The sequence below is a fragment of the Mauremys mutica genome, chromosome 12 (assembly GCF_020497125.1).
Source record: "Mauremys mutica isolate MM-2020 ecotype Southern chromosome 12, ASM2049712v1, whole genome shotgun sequence".
Classification (NCBI taxonomy): domain Eukaryota; kingdom Metazoa; phylum Chordata; order Testudines; family Geoemydidae; genus Mauremys; species Mauremys mutica.
Genome location: NC_059083.1, coordinates 14,528,217 through 14,544,104, shown reverse-complemented (window position 1 = coordinate 14,544,104; position 15,888 = coordinate 14,528,217). Strand labels below are relative to the sequence as shown.

Sequence of the window (15,888 nt, the reverse complement as noted above, 5' to 3'; positions counted from 1 at the left end):
CAGGCTGGAGAGTGACACGTCACAGGAAAACCCAAACTCTCCTCCTAGGGTCACAATATATCCTGTGGGCACTGGGTGGGTGGGGACACAAGCAGGTCAGAAAGCAAATCCCAGGACTCTGCCCCCAACAAATGCAGCTGGGACAGTAAAAAGTGGAAGAAACACGAAGAATTGTTTGTAATGTTTTATTTACAGTCAGTAACTAAAGGTGGTGAGTAAACAGAGCCAAGAAGCTGCCTTAATAACCACAGCATGGAAAGGAGATTCCCCAACCACTGAGAACAGTTTTCTTAATGGCACAACAGGACAGTCGTCCAGAAATTAATATAGGGAATTAATGAGTTACAGTGTCGCTTTCAGGAACTTGTAATAAATCTCTGTCCCTGTCATGTTCCCTTTCCTTTCATACTGTTCTTTTCTACTCGTTTTTCTAACCCTCACTTCTGATCCCTGTTTATTTTCCTGTGTCTCTCCCACTCTCCTTCCTTCCCTGTCACACATCATCCCCTATGGCCACTCCCTTCTTTCCCCTGATTTTATCCCTTCCCCTCCTGCTGCCCCCGGCTTGTTCCCCTGTCAGGGATATTTTCTTGTCACTCTTCTCATTTCTGTTCTCCACCATTTCTCATAGACTCTCTATTTATTCTTGTTTGATTTAAATTTACATTTTTCTTCTTGCTTCTTCTAATTCCCTCTTGTTAATGCCACCCTGTCCCTGACTCTCCCAGTGCTGCCAACCTCAGGAGTTAAAAAAAAATCATTAGACTCACACAATGATGATTTTTTTAAGGTTATATCATTATTTTTGTCAATATGCACCCATCTCCCCATCCCCCTGCCTCTTTTGTGACTGTTACAGGGTTACCAGCTGTCCTGTCGTTACAGGGGATGGTGACTTGGGCCCCTGCGGCAGGAGCTCTGGCTGGGAGACCCCCGTGAGATCTGATCCCACAGATCTGTACAAACCCCTCCCTACTGCTGCTTCTCCCCAACCCCCCAAACCCTGATTGATTCACGCTGTGTCCTGTCACCTCCACCTGCACCTGTCCCCAGTCTGGCTGTTAGTTCTGCCTCCTTCCCATCCCCATCCCCTTCAGGGCCCCTCTGCCCCTCCTGCAGCCCCAGGGGTTCTTCCCTCCTCCTGGACCCATCCTTGGGAATGCAGGGAATAGGGTGACCAGACAGCAAGTGTGAAAAATCGGGGGGGGAGGGGGGAGAGGGTGGGAGGTAATAGGAGCCTATATAAGAAAAAGACCTAAAAATCAGGACTGTTCCCATAAAATCTGGGCATCTGGTCACACTAGCAGGGGAGGGGAGGGGCTTCCACAGGTCATAGAGATAAGGAGCCAGGTTCTGGGTAGACAAGAGTCCTCCACGGTCATAGAGACTGGGGTCCCTGAGGGTAGAGAGGCTGATTTCCGGTTCCCTTCTCTGCGGTGTGTCTCAGGGACACAGTCTGAGCCGGGATCCCTGCCCCACCCAGAACCAGGGTCGGATTCTCTCCCCAGGGACGGAGCCCGGCGGGAAAGTGAAGATCGGGGCCTCGTCACCAGCATCAATAAATGTCACCTGCCCCCGGTCACAGTCCAGACAAACCCGGATCCTGCTGGGGGCCCGGCTCAGGGGCAGGCGGGTCACAGGGGAGGTGAGAGCCCGGAACCGATTCCCCAAGCGCCTCACAGCCCAGATCCCCCCCTCAGGGCTAGTGCTGATCTCTCCCTTCCTCCCCACAGACTCTCTGGCCACCCCCACAGCCCAGCATCGCCCATCCCCCACCTCCACCTCCACCTCCCAGCAATGTCTCCCCGAGGTGAATCCCTCACAGCCCAGCACACAGGGCCAAGGGTCAAATCTCTCAGGGTTGTTGGGCAGTTGCTGCTGTGTGTCTCCCAATCTCAAACGTTTCCGATCCTCAGACAGGACGAGGTCGGGATGAGCCGTGTCTGGATCCAGAGTCACATTCACTGGAGAGAGAGAGAATCAGAGCGTTAGAGGCAGAGTTCGTCCTTAGGGGAGGCTGGGACCGTTTCTCACACTCCCCAGCAGCCCCATCCTGGCTGGGACAGGCCTGGATCCCAGGGAGCTGCCTCTGGCCTGGGCACCTGAGACTGAGCAGGGACGTCACTGCAGTTCCTCAGTCCGTGTAATGGGACCCACTTCATTAGTTTTTCATGTGCTTGCTGAGGCTTCAGCTCCCTGCTCCCTCTGTTGGGGCTGCTCCATTCCCAGCATCAGAGACACAGCAAGGAAGATTTTAATGAGAAGAGAGCAGAGGAGGCAGGTACCAGCTTTAAACCCCAGAGCTAAACTCCCTCCCCTAAATGCAGCCTCCACTCCTCGGCCAGAGTAGGAAGAGCCAATTAAGAAAAGAGAGAAGGAAATGGCATTGGGTGGGGTGGCCTCCACTCCCAGGCCAGGGAACGGAGAGGAAGGTGCAGCATTGGGAAAGAGCTGCTTATGATCAGAGAGTAGGAGCGGGCATTGTGTGGGGTAGCCCCATCCCCAGCCCAGAGAGAAGGGAGGAGCTGACAGCCTCACAGGGAGAGCGTCTCCTCAATCCAGGAAGCAGTGAGCAGCTCCAATGGGAGAGCCCAACCCTGCCCAGAGGAAAGGCAGGATGTTGTAGAAACAGGATGAGGGAGACCCCCAGCACTGGGGTAGAGCAGAGGGATGTGTCAGCCCTCAGGACAGAGAGTTCTGTGCACATGCTGCTCAGGGAGAGATTTTCTGTTCAGCAGCGTGGGCATGAACTCAGCACTAAGGTTGGTGTCAGGAGTGTTTGTGGGACTTCAGCGTGGGAGCTCCTCACTGTTCAGTGTGGTGCTGTTAGGGCTCTGTGTGTCTTGGTCGGTATCAGTGTGGTTGGTAACTTTAGCTACAATCTCATGAAGACGTTTTCTGATCATTTAAAAACAATCTCCAGCTGCAATCTCACCCTGTCTGAATGTTCCTAGGGATCCTCCTCTTTTCATCTCTAGTGCAGACGGCAGAGTGTCTGGAGGGGAGAAGGAAAAAGGAGATGAGATTTCAGGCTTTCATATTTATAACAGCGTCCGCACTCTCAACTCCTAGAACTGTCTTTTAATTATGTCAGAGAACCACACCGAGAAACACTCAGATATTTTATATAAATAGGTCAGAAACCATCTCTTTCCTCTCTCATTCAGGCATTTCCGGGCAACGGAACCAACGTCCTTGCAGCCTCACAAACACCCCAGAACAGACAATCTGTAAGTGAGATTTACTTTTCCCCTCCTCATCCCCTCCCACCCTTCAAACTCCAGTTGGTTTGTCTCATTCACTTATTGCCTTTTGCCGTAATCTAGACCCAGACCCTACAAAGACTTTGGAATGACAGTAACTTTGCCCACTTTGGTCCCTTTGACACTAACAGGATATTGAGAGTTTGTGAAATCCTGGCTCTAAAAGTTCCTCCTCTGCCTTGATGGGTCCTGCCCTTTTTTTGCGGATTTGTTCACCTCAGAGGTTCACGGCAGCTCTCAGTTTGGCCACTTCTGCTAGAGGCTCAAACCTGCCGCTCACTCAGCTAATCCCATCATTGACCAGCATGGGCGAAATGGAGAACAATCCCCGCAGTCTCTGTGTCCCACCTAGTGAGTCGGGGACAGGCCAGATCCCTTTCCAAATTAGACCTTCCCTCTGGTGTCGGTCACAGACCAGGTCAACTCCTCCTGTGTCCAATCAGGAGTTGGTGGGATGCGGGGAACCCGGGCCCACCCTCTACACAGGGTTCCAGCCCAGGGCTCTGTGGAGAGCAGCTGTCTACGATGTCCCCTGTATCAGATGCGTGACAGCTACAGCTACAACTCTCAGGGCTACTTCCCCATAGCCTCCCCCCAGCTCCTTCTTTATCCTCACTGCAGGATCTTCCTCCTGAAGCCTGATCACGCTTGTACGCCTCAGTCCTCCAGCCGCACCTTCTCACTCCTCGCTCACCCTCCACTAACTGATGGGAGCTCCTTTCTAAACCAGGTGTCCTGATTAGTCTGCCTGCCATAACTGATTCTAGTATGGTTTTAACTAGCTCCAGGTGTCTTAATTAGCCTGCCTGTCTTAATTGGTTCTAGCAGGTTCCTGACTGCTCTAGTGCAGCCCCTCCTCTGGTCACTCAGGGAACTATTCATCCCGTGGCCATCCCGTATATTTTCCTTCTACCAGGCTCCTGTACCCCACTGGTCTGGGTCTGTCACAGAGGTTATTGGGTCTGTTCATTCAGCATCTTCACTAAGCAGCATGACGGGGCCTCGTCCTCCATAGGCAGAAATACAAATTTTATAAATGTAGAAATTGAGGTGGGGGAAAGTTGACTCAATTGGACAAATTCACCCCTGTACCAGCAGGAGAGGGGTGACTCTGCTATTCAGTGGCTGCAGGGGCCGGTGCAAAACTTGGGAGAGGATAAGGAAGTTCTGAAGCCAGCCAGAGCTACATCCCTATGACAATGGCCCCCATGGGTCTTGGCCAGGGAGAAGAGTTTCAGAGGCCCAGCTTTACACTGCCCACCTCCCTCTATCCCTCGTCCAGCCCCGTCCCTCTTCCACCCGCCCTCATCACCCTCACTCCATTCCCAGCCCTCTCAGGAACACGCCTTCTGCCTGCAGGTGCTGCGGAGGAGGCACGAGAGGCTCCTGTGTTGGAGGATCCCGACCATGGGGGCGGGGCTTCAGGGCTGCCGGGGGGGGAGGGCAAGGGGGCATTTTGCCCCTGGCCCTGCAGGGGCCCCCATGAGACTATAATATAATATATTATTCTATATATTATATAGAATATTATTCTATATATAGAATATATATATAGAATATATATAGAATATATATATAGAATATATTATATTCTATATATATATATATATATATATATTATATATATATATATAGAATATATATAGAATATATTATTCTATATATTATATAGAATATTATTCTATAATATAATATTCTATAATATTTCAATTTTTTTTAATGGAAGGGGCCCCCAAAATTGCTTTGCCCCAGGCCCCGTGAATCCTCTGGGCAGCCCTGCGGGGCTTTCTCCTTCCCTACAATTGTCTATTTGGCCAAGACTAGCTGCCGTATGGGACCCGAGGAGGGCCGGTGCAACCATTTAGGCGACCTAGGCGGTTGCCTAGGGCGCTGGGATTTGGGGGGCGCCATTTTCTTCAACAGCGACCACGGCAGCCGGATCTTTGACCGCCCCGGTCTCCGCTGGCATTTAGGTGGAGGGAGGTGGGGCAGGGGGAGCACGGGGAGGGCCTCCTGCAGAAAGGGGGGGGGAGCGGCACACAGGGGAACTCCCCGTCCCAGCTCACCCCTGCCCCGCCTCCTCCGCGAACACGCCGTGGCTGCTTCACGTCTCCCGCCTCCCAGGCTTGCGGCACCAATTAGCTTAGGCGCTGCAAGCCTGGGAGGCGGGAGAAATGAAGCACCGACAGCGTGCTCGTGTGCGGAGCAGGGGTGAGCTGGGGTGTGGGGGGGTGCCTCAGGGCAGAGGGAGGGAGCTGCCTTCGTGGGAGGGGGGGCGCAAGGTGGAAGTTTCGCCTAGGGCGCGAAACATCCTTGCACTGGCCCTGGACCCGTGCACAGTGATGGGCTGGATCCGCCTTTGAGAAATGTGTCCTATAGCTTGTGATGGGGCAGTAGATGGGAAGGGCTCTGAGCTATAGAGAATTCTTTGCTATGCGTCTGGCTGTTGGGTCTTGCCAAAATGCTCGGTATCCAACTGACCATCATATCTGGGGTCGGGAAGAAATTTCCCCCCAAGTCAGATTGGCAGAGAGCCTGGGGGGTTTTCTGCCTTCTTCTGCAGCATGGGGCACAGGTCACTTGCAGATTTAAACTATTTCAATGGTGGATTCTTTGTAACTCGGACAGAGGTTGGGCTCTATTGCAGGAGTGGGTGGGTGAGATTCTGTGGCCTGCAATGTGCAAGAGGTCAGACTGGATAATCGTGATGGTCCCTTTTGGCCTTAAAGTCTATGAGTCTGAGTCATTTCTTTCTTTAACAGTAATTGTCATGGGAAGGCATGTTTTTAGTAAAAATAAAGGCTTGAATATATCAACCTGAGTGACTTGGACCCCAAATGCGTGACATTCTCACCCAACAATGAAATAGAAGCATCATCTAATTGTGACCCAATTGGCCAGAGCCACTCTCTTCCCTCAGTCTCAGAGGCTCATCCCAATTTCCATTCCCAGATCCCTTCTAGGTACCTTTGAACTTCCCCAGAGTCTCCAGTAGCACAATCGTTTTCTGGGAGAAATCACTGACTCGCTCTTCCAGTTCAGGAGAAATCTCCTCTGGCTGCTGGAACTTCCCCTTCTCACACCTAGAGAGAAAGCATTTCCCACGATTATATTTCATTGTGTGACTTGTTATAAATTCTGGCTAGTGAGTCGCTGCTCTAATATGTCTGGAGTTAGAATTCCTCAACTTCTCCCAATCTGAGAGCAGGTGCAACATAGCCCATGGCCGTATAACCTTCCCTTCACAGGACTCTTTAATATTCTTCAACTCTGGTCTGGAGAGACCAGCTCTGGGGACAAAAGGGGAATTGAGTCTCCATGGCCAATTCACTCGTAGGCCTCCATGCTCTGAGAAACAGGAAGTTCCCATGTGAAGTGCTGTAGAAATCTGCCCTCTAGGAACTAGACTGAGACACCAACTCCCCACTCCCCACCTCATTCCACACAGGTCTCCAAACAGTCCTCAGGTGGGAAAGACTCTTGACCACTGCTGCCCTGGGCTGAATAGTGACCAGTACCCAGCATTGACAGGCCTATATTCCATCCTCATAGTCCTGAAGCAGCCAGTCCCCCAAGGAGGTGACATCTCTAGGAAATACTTGAGGTCAGTCTTTCCCACTGAATGGAGAATTCCAGAGTCTTCTATACAAAGGTGAGAACCTCAGGATGAAGTTGATCAGAGAGGTTCGTATCCAACATGTGACCTTCCTCACACATTTTGCTGTAGAGCCCTGGGGAGATGTGGTACTAACATCACCACCAAGCTCTTTCCCAGCATTGTGAGGTGTGAGGGGGAGTGAGAGAGAGACACGTACCTGCTCAAGGTCCTTCTAATATCCTAGAAAAGAGAGAGACAAAATAATTTCAGTCCCCTCTGACACACACACACGCAATTCCAGGGAAGAGATTTTGCAAATATGAGGAAGAGAGGCCCTGCCCTGGCCCAGGGTCATGGATTCCCTGAGCTAATGGGGCTTTTCCATCTCTCATATCTCTGTGTCTGTGACTCTGCAAAGAATAATAGTTACTCACATGTGAGCAATGCACACGCCGAGTTACACCATGGTCTACGACTGCTGGACTCCAGTGCTTAGGATTCAAGAGCCCTCCCTTCCTTGTGTTAGGATCTGGCATGTTTTTAATCATGACTGCCAGTTTCTAATTGTCCCTGGGGGTGCTCAACCCCACGCCCCAACCCTTCCTGCAATGTCACACCCCAGCCTAGCTCCTCCTGCTCCCACTTCACCCCAACCCTGCCTCTTCCCTGCCTCCTCTTGTGAGCACACTCCCTCCCCGCTCTTCTCTCTCCCTGTCAGCCTCTCCTTCACACAGTGGAACAGCTGATCGCAGCAGCCAGATGGTGCTAGAGGTAGGAGGAGGAGTTGATCAGCAGGGCAGCCGTCGGGGCACCCTGGAGCACCCATCTGCATTTCTCATTCAGCCTCACCTGCAGGAATTCACTTGCTGGCTTCTGACACTTCCCCTCCATCTCACTGATCAACTCACTGAGATAGGAAATCTGCTCGGAGAGTTTACTGACATTTTCATTCTGGATCCTCACAATCTCCTCATCCAGCTTCTCCAGCTGGGCCAGCAGGAGTCGCTCTTGTTCCTCCAGGAACTCCCGCAGTTCCTGAAATTCGGACACAATCTTCTGCCTCTCGGTTTGTGTTTGTTTCTGCATGAAAATAGGGGAAGGGCTGGTCAGGGACATAGATGGAGCCTGGAGTCCTTTCATGGAGAGCTGAGTGTGCAGGAGGGAGAATGTCTTTTAAAATACTAAGATTTTTCATAGACTCTAGGATTGGAAGGGACCACGAGAGGTCATCTAGTCCAGTCCCCTGCCCTCATGGCAGGATCAAATACTGTCTAGACCATCCCGGATAGACATTTATCTAACCTACTCTTAAATATCTCCAGTGATGGAGATTCCACAGCCTCCCTAGGCAGTTTATTCCACTGTTTAACTACCCTGACAGTTAGGAACTTTTTCCTAATACCCAACCTAAACCTCCCTTACTGCAGTTTAAGCCCATTGTTCTTGTTTTCTCCCACCTCCTTATGACACCCTTTTAGATACCTGAAAACTGCCATCATGTCCCCTCTCAGTCTTCTCTTTTCCAAACTATACAAACCCAATTCTTTCAGCCCTCCTTCGTAGGTCATGTTCTCTAGACCTTTAATCAATCTTAAATAGGGGGAGGGATAGCTCAATGATTTGAGTGTTGGCCTGCTAAACCCAAGGTTGTGAATTCAGTCCTTGAAAGGTCCACTTACAAATCTTGGGCAAAATCAGTACTTGCTCCTGCAAGTGAAGGCAGGAGGCTGGACTCAAGGACCTTTCAATTCTAGAAGACAGAATATCTCCATTTATTTAATGTAAATCTTGTTGCTCTTCTCTGGACCCTCTCCAATTTCTCCACATCTTTCTTGAAATGCAGTGCCCGGAACTGGACACAATACTCCAGCTGAGGCCTGACCAGCGCAGAGTAGAGCAGAAGACTGACTTCTCGTGGCTTGCGCACAACACACCTGTTAATGCATCCCAGAATCACGTTTGCTTTTTTTGCAACAGCATCACACTGTTGACTCATATTTCTGACATTTGACTCTACCCCGTGTGTACTAGGCAGAGGATTCTCTCACACCTTTCCCTTTGGCCCCTGTATCCCTCTGAAATGGATGTTTCCATGCCTGTCATGGTCAGCATCTTCTGTTATTTATGGTCTCTGGAAATTCACACCCAGAGCAGCAGGAGGCAGGACTCAGCACTACACTGACAGAGACGCCAGGAGAGTTAAAAGAAACAAACATTTTAAAAAATGCACAAAATGACCAGACCCAGCGGATAGCACTTCATGGGGACATTCAGTTCACTTGGGGAGGATTTCTGGGCAAGCCACCAAAGGCTAGATATTAACTCATGAAAGAAAATGGAAGCTTAGGGCTTGTTTATACATGAATCTAACCCAGCAATCCATGATCCTGGAGAAAAACACACAAGCCCAGGTTCACCAAGGCCACACAGGAGTCTGCCTCCAAACAGACCTCCTGCTGCCAGTCCCAGCAGGTTCATAACAACAGGCACCTACCAGATACTCCTGGCTATTCCCCTCTCCAATCGCTTTCAATCCCAGCAGCTTTTCTCTCTCTTCCCTCAGAGTCTTCAAATGGGCCTGGATTCTTTCCTGAAGAAAGAGAAATGAATTAGGAGGTTTCATCTGGATAGTTGAGAGGTGCTTGGAAGTGGGTGTTTTTCCACCCAAAACCCAAGATGACTGTGGTTCTAATCACTTTGTGACATCAGGACCACCAAGGAGATGAAACCTCATTAATGGAGACTGGGAACGTTTCACATTCGGACTCGGTACCTATTCAGATTCAGTCTTTTCAGTAATTAGAGAGAGATCTCAATTATAACCAAGCTTTACTGGTATTTGTGAACTCTTTAGTGGTACAGAGCATAACAGGGCACCAAGGTTACATGCGGGTGAATCAATAAAGCTGTTTTGTAGAGAGTTTAACGAACCAAGTGATACAAATCCCAGAAGCCACCAGGGTTTAAATAGGGGCTGGGATTTCAGCCCTGAAGCCCTGGGGACTGCACTGGGGTTGGGCTGAGCTGGTCTAAGCACCAGGGCAAACCAAATGAGACGTCAGGAGGCCATTCATCTGGTTGGGAGCTGCACAGTCCCAGTGTTGTGGAGCACTATCTGTGTCTGGTAGGGACTTGGCACTGGATGTGTGTTTGTCCGATGAAAAAGGTGGAGGAGACTGAGGCTGCAGGAGGATACCCATGACAGTGGGGGCGTGGCTGCGGGTGGCACCTTCATGCAGAATGATGCAGGTGGGGACACGCTGAAAAAAGCGGTGGTGGGGCCCACACAGGGCGAGTGATACTGGTGAGGACGGGCCCATGAAGGCAGGTGTGGGCATGTCCTATGTTCTGGGGATGCCTCGGTGACCATGCTAATTAGACATGATGCAGATTTGTGTAAAGAAGGGTTGGGGTTTGCCCCAGTGCTGCCCTAAACTCTTTTCATGACAATGCCCCTTGGGCAGATACCCCACAGTCCCATTACCTCGTAAAGATCCCGGAAGCAGTGCATTCTGGGAGATTACAAAAGGCTGCCTGGTGGGACTAATGGAACCACTCTGGCTGGTCCTTGCCCACGTACACAACAGAGCAGGTCAGACTGGCACTGGTCAGCTCCAGCCTGGGGTTAGTTTTGCTACAATCCAGTGTAATCCCAGTGGTACTTGGCATGGACCTGAGCTGTCTGGAGCCCTTTTGTGTGTGGGCTCAAGGTGCTCGGGGTCCCACGCAGCGTTTAGCTCCGTGATCTCCTCTATTGCAGGGCGGCAGCATCTGAGATTAATCTCTCATGGAGCAAGACGGGAGTTCAGAATCCTCCTCTCCCTGGTGGGCCTGGGACCTTTATCAAGGCGTCTCTCCCTCCTAAAGGAGACACTTCATCACTGGGTGGGGCTGATGCTAAGATGGCAGCATTGCAAAGTGGTTTGAGTCTTGGACTGGGTCTAGGGAGATTTGTCTAGCTAGACCAGTGGTCACCTACTGGTCGATCCTGGAGACTCTCCCGGTTAATTGTGATCTCCAGTGGCACAGTGGGGTTGGCTACTGCTGCTAATGCAGGCTCCCTGCCTGCCCCAACTGCACGGCACTCCCAGAAGCAGCCAGCATGCCCCCACAGCCTGGGCTGAGGGCATGGGTCTCCGCACATGGCTCCCGACTGCAAACACCGCCTCCGCAGCTCCCATTGGCCCTAAATCAGGAACTGTGGCCAATGGGAGCTGTGGTTAGTGGTGCCTGCAGAGAGGGGCAGCGTGCAGGGCCACATGCCCCCCCCAGGGGCCCCAGGGGCACATTGGCCCCTTTTGGGAGTGGCGTAGGGTTGGGGCAGGCAGGAAGCCTGCCTTAGCCCTGCTGACCGTGAATCGCCTGAGGTAAGCCAGTGCCGCCGAGCTGGATCCAGGACCCCACACCCCCTCCTATACCCGAACCCCCTGCCCCAGGCCTAACCCTCCTCCCAGAGCCAGCCCCCCAGTACCCACTCCAGCACCCAAACACTCCCAGCCCAGAGCCCCCTCCCACACTGCGAACCCCTTGGCCACAGCCCACAGCCTGCACCCCCACCCAAACCCCAACTCCCTGCCCCTTACCGGTGAAAGTGAGCAATGGAGGGAGGGCGCTATGGATTGAGTGGGGTCTTGGGGAAGGGGGAGTAGATCCTGATTTCAAGACTTGATAGTTTGCCTCTGTTGCCACACTGCCGGACCATTAATTTTCTTATAGCATCTCCCGTACAATGAACTCTTTACAGAGCTGAATGATGAGTCACACCCGTGACAGGGAACTCTCAGTGAAATTAGCCTGTCATTAAAACCCAAAAGTTAACCCATTAAATTTTACAGCAATTCCCTACCTTGTACTCCTGGGCAGCCTCCTGGATGGGAACCACCGTGTGAGCGCGGTGAGCCCGGGACTCTCTGCAGATCACACAGATGGGGGTTTGAACTTCCTCACAGAACAGTTTCAGAGCCTCCTGGTGTTCCCCACACACCCCGTCCCCTCCTGTTCCCTTTGCTGCCTGTAAGCTCAACCGCTTGGCGATTTCTACGACATTTGCCAGCTGCCTGTTGGGCCTGAGGTTTCCCTGTTGCACAGTTTCTCTGCACTGAGGGCAGGAGGCGGCTGTATCGGATCCCTCCCAACACTGGCTGATGCAGGCTCGGCAGAAATTGTGCCCACACTCCAGACTGACAGGTTCTGTGAAATACTCCAGACAGACGGGACATGTAGCTTCCTCCTGGAGACTTTCCACGGGGCTCTCTGCAGCCATGGCTCCCTCTGGCAGTAAACAGGGTAAGTTTCAAATTCCTGAATTCACACTCTGCCCCGCCTGCGGCAGCAAGGGGGTGTTTCCTTGCCTGAGAATGGCTCAGGCTGTTTGCAGAGCAGGAAGGACCCAAACAATTTCATCTCTGAGGCTTTAGTGTAAAAATGTATCACTAGGGATCCGGTCCTGCAATCAGCCCATGTGCTGGTGGGGAGGGTCACTGAGGCAGCCCCCTGTGAGGATGAGCCTGCAGGATGGGCGGCGAGTTCTATGGGCCCGTGGAGCCCAGGCCCCACCAATAATCCTAAAGCTGGGCCCAGCTCCACCAATGTTTGGGCCCCAGGCCCTGTGCTTTGGGGGGTCCCCGCGTTGCAATGTCCGGCGCTCTCACTGCAGCAGCAGCTCCGGGCAGAGGCCCCAGCAGCAACTGGGCTCACAGCCCATTGGCCGGGAACGCCAGCCAATGGGAGCTGCCGGGGGCGGTGCCGGAGCTGCCTGGCCGCGCCTCCACAGCAGGGAGGGGGAGCGAGCCACCGGCAGCGTCTGAGCCCTGGGCAGAGCAGCAGCAGGGTCTGTCCCTGTCAGACAGACTCAGCCGGTGAGCTGTGGGGGCAGCCAGACACATGGACACAGCCGGGGAGGGGGGGCATTGGTGGGGACAAACAGACACAGCCAGGGGGTTGTGGGACAGACACACACAGCGAGGGGTGGTGGGGGCAGCCAGCCAGACACAGCCAGGGGGTTGTGGGACAGACAGACACAGCGAGGGGTGGTGGGGACAGACAGACACAGCTGGGGGTGGTGGGGGCAGCCAGACAGACACAGCCGGGGAGTTGTGGGACAGACAGACACAAGGACACAGCCAGGGGGTTGTGGGACAGACAGACACAGCGCGGGGGGGGGGACAGACAGACACAGCCGGGGGTGGTGGGGGCAGCCAGACAGACACAGCTGGGGGTTGTGGGACAGACAGACATAAGGACACAGCCAGGGGGGTTGTGGCACAGACACACACAGCCGGGGGAGGAGGGGACAGACAGACACAAAGACACAGCCGGGGGGGGTCGTTGGTGGGGACAGACAGCCCCAGCTGGGGGGGGAGGGACAGACAGACACAGTCGGGGGTGGTGGGGACAGCCAGCCAGACACAGCCGGGGGGTTGTGGGACAGACAGACACAAGGACACAGCCAGGGGGTTGTGGGACAGACAGACACAGCCGGGGGTGGTGGCGCTGTGTGTCAGGAATGATAGTCAGGCTGGGCAGAATTTTTTTCTATAATATCTAATTTTGACATATAATCTTTATTTTAAGCCATTTTTATATTTATTGATTTAAACTTTCAGAGCTGCACAACAATCTGGGTTTTAAGCATTTCATTCCAGTTAAAATTTTCACAGTTGTGGGAAATTATGGAGGGATCAGACAATATTTTGGTCAGACCAGAACTATTTAATGACACTGGACACTGAGATTCAAAAAGTTGAAGCTTTAGAACTGTTAAAATTGTCTGTGAGCAGGTAAATCTCCTCCCTCTCCCAGCAGCTCCCCCAGGGCAGTAACCCAGTGCTGTAGCCTGATTTGGGGTGGGTTAGTAGGGTCAGTGGAGTTTATCCACTTAATTTCATTTTATTTGGTAATTAATTTTCTAATTAATTAGTAATATTAATAATAATTAATATATATTAATAATATGGGTATGGTTCACCAATATGTGTGATCAGAAGATAAGGTTCGTCTTGAATCAGGCTTCACAGAATTTATACAAGGAGTTTCGGGGTATATGACAGGAACTTACACTGAGACAGAAATAGTCATCAAGACCTTTTATTTAAAATCAATAAAACAATAAGTAAATGTAAAAATGTTAAAAGCAGTTTGAGATTACAAAGTTACAAAATATCACAGTTCTTTAAGAGATATATTTATGATAATACATAATAAAGCAGAAATTAGATTCCTTTATACTTACAGCTTTGAAAAGAAATAATACTACGACTTGTCAGTAGTTGACAGCCTTCGTAGGGGAGAGAAAGGGTGAGACGATAGGAGACAGAAATAGATGGATGTATCGCCTACCTAATGGTGTATTATCACCCTTTTTATAGGGAACAGACATTTGGAAATCCTTCCTCTTATGCCCAAATTTGTCTTTCCCCCACGGAAATGTTAGGGTACCCATGTCTCATAGGCTAACATAGGTGTGTGTATGAATGACAGATATGTATGCATTTGTGGTGTACTTGTTAGATTTGTGGGCAAAAATCCCCACTTTCCACCCTTTACTGCTATTGGCAGTAGGTGAAAGGTCTCAGACATTTGCATAGGTTTTTGTTCTATTATTACTTTTTTGAGTAAGGGTCCTAAAGGTTGCCTTCAGCGTCACGCAGGATGTCTGACCTGGGTGTCTGTAGGTGTCTTGCATTTTAGCTATTGCAAATAAATCTATAAGCCTTCTACATACTTTTATCAAAAAGACATTTTATACAGACCAAAAAATTAATCCTCAGGGCTACAGTGCCTCCCCCGCCACCACACAGACCGAGGCTGAAAGTCCATCTGATGGCGGCTCAGGGGCCTGTGGAATGTGCTGGGAGTTCAGCCTGGGCCCTAGTGGGGCAGGTGCCCCTGTAACGCAACCACTCCCAGCAAGGCCCTGCCCCCATTTTCTCCCTGTTTGTCAGTCCCAGCAGAGAAACCAGGGACTGCAGGGAGACCAAGCTCCTGTCCCCCAGGTGAGGGCTGAAGCCCAGTGGCCGAGGGCAGCGGGTGTGCGGGGAGCTCGCACTAGGGGCTGCAGGGTACCTGGTGTGGGATAAACAGAGACCTCTCAGGCCACTTGCCCATTGCGGCTGCAGGAGGGGATGTGGGGACAGACTGAGGAGGCCTGGGGCAGTCTGGGAAGCCGCCATCAGGGACAAGGAGAGTGGCGGGGGAGCCGTGCTGTGCAGAGATCCTGCTGTGGATGCAACTAGTTACCTTGGTCTAGGGTTTGAAGCCATACTGGTGTCTAACAGAAATGGTGTGTCAAAGTCATGTTGAATAACATGACTGAATTTCTTTACAGACACGAGGTAAATCTTGGTTGGAACAATAGTGGATTGGATCTCCGTCTGCAGCATGGTTCCTGTATGTTTCGTGTGATGTTGCTGAGAGCTAAAGCTGAGAGGCAGGAGAGCGGCTGAATAATTCACGCAGCGGCTGGCGTGGCCAGTTCCACCCCGTCCCGACCCCTGTTCAGCCCGGCCTTCCCTACCCCAGCAGTGGTAGGACCTTGGGTGTTTCCCTGCCCGCCCTGGGACCGTCCTACCTACCATACTGCTTCATGGACTCAGGTGCTTTTGAAAAGCAACAAGAGATGATGCCAGCTCCTGAACAGGCCTGTCTGTGTATGATCACAAACTGGAGAACTTGGAGGACGCTGATGTGGCTCGTTAGTAGGTTCAACTAGCAGAATAGCATTGCTGTTGTGATGTAGGAATAAAAACATGGAATATTGTTCCCTTTTCTCCTTTAGAGCCATCTTTATAGTACGTAAGAACGTGTGCGTAAAAAAGTTTGGTCGTCCATAATTTTTTTCTATACTGTCCATAAAAATTATTTTCAACACTTGGCAACCCTGGTCCCAGACACTCTCTGTGGGTAACCCTCCAGTGAGAGAGACGTTGAAGCAAAATGCTCCACCCTGGGCTTTTCCCTATCAGCGAACACAAATGGTGATAGAAGCCATCCACTTTTACCAGGGAGACGTATCTTGGGAACCCTTCG

At 51.5% G+C, this 15,888-nt stretch overlaps 1 protein-coding gene across 2 annotated transcripts; it reads right to left on the bottom strand.

Annotated features, from left to right (window-relative positions):
- Nucleotides 1–270: 270 nt before the first annotated feature.
- On the bottom strand, nucleotides 271–12,484 carry LOC123345489 (zinc finger protein RFP-like). Of its 2 annotated transcripts, none has more exons than XM_044982445.1 (7): nucleotides 11,708–12,484; nucleotides 9,356–9,451; nucleotides 7,711–7,941; nucleotides 7,079–7,101; nucleotides 6,231–6,346; nucleotides 2,936–2,995; nucleotides 271–1,964 (listed from the first exon to the last, which is right to left on the bottom strand). In XM_044982445.1, the coding sequence occupies exons 1-7, from the start codon at nucleotides 12,122–12,124 to the stop codon at nucleotides 1,444–1,446; spliced, it is 1,464 nt and encodes a 487-aa protein (XP_044838380.1). In that variant the 5' UTR covers nucleotides 12,125–12,484; the 3' UTR covers nucleotides 271–1,443. The 2 variants fall into 2 exon arrangements, with proteins under 2 accessions (XP_044838380.1, XP_044838381.1); XM_044982446.1 differs by having other exon boundaries at nucleotides 7,804–7,941.
- Nucleotides 12,485–15,888: the final 3,404 nt, after the last annotated feature.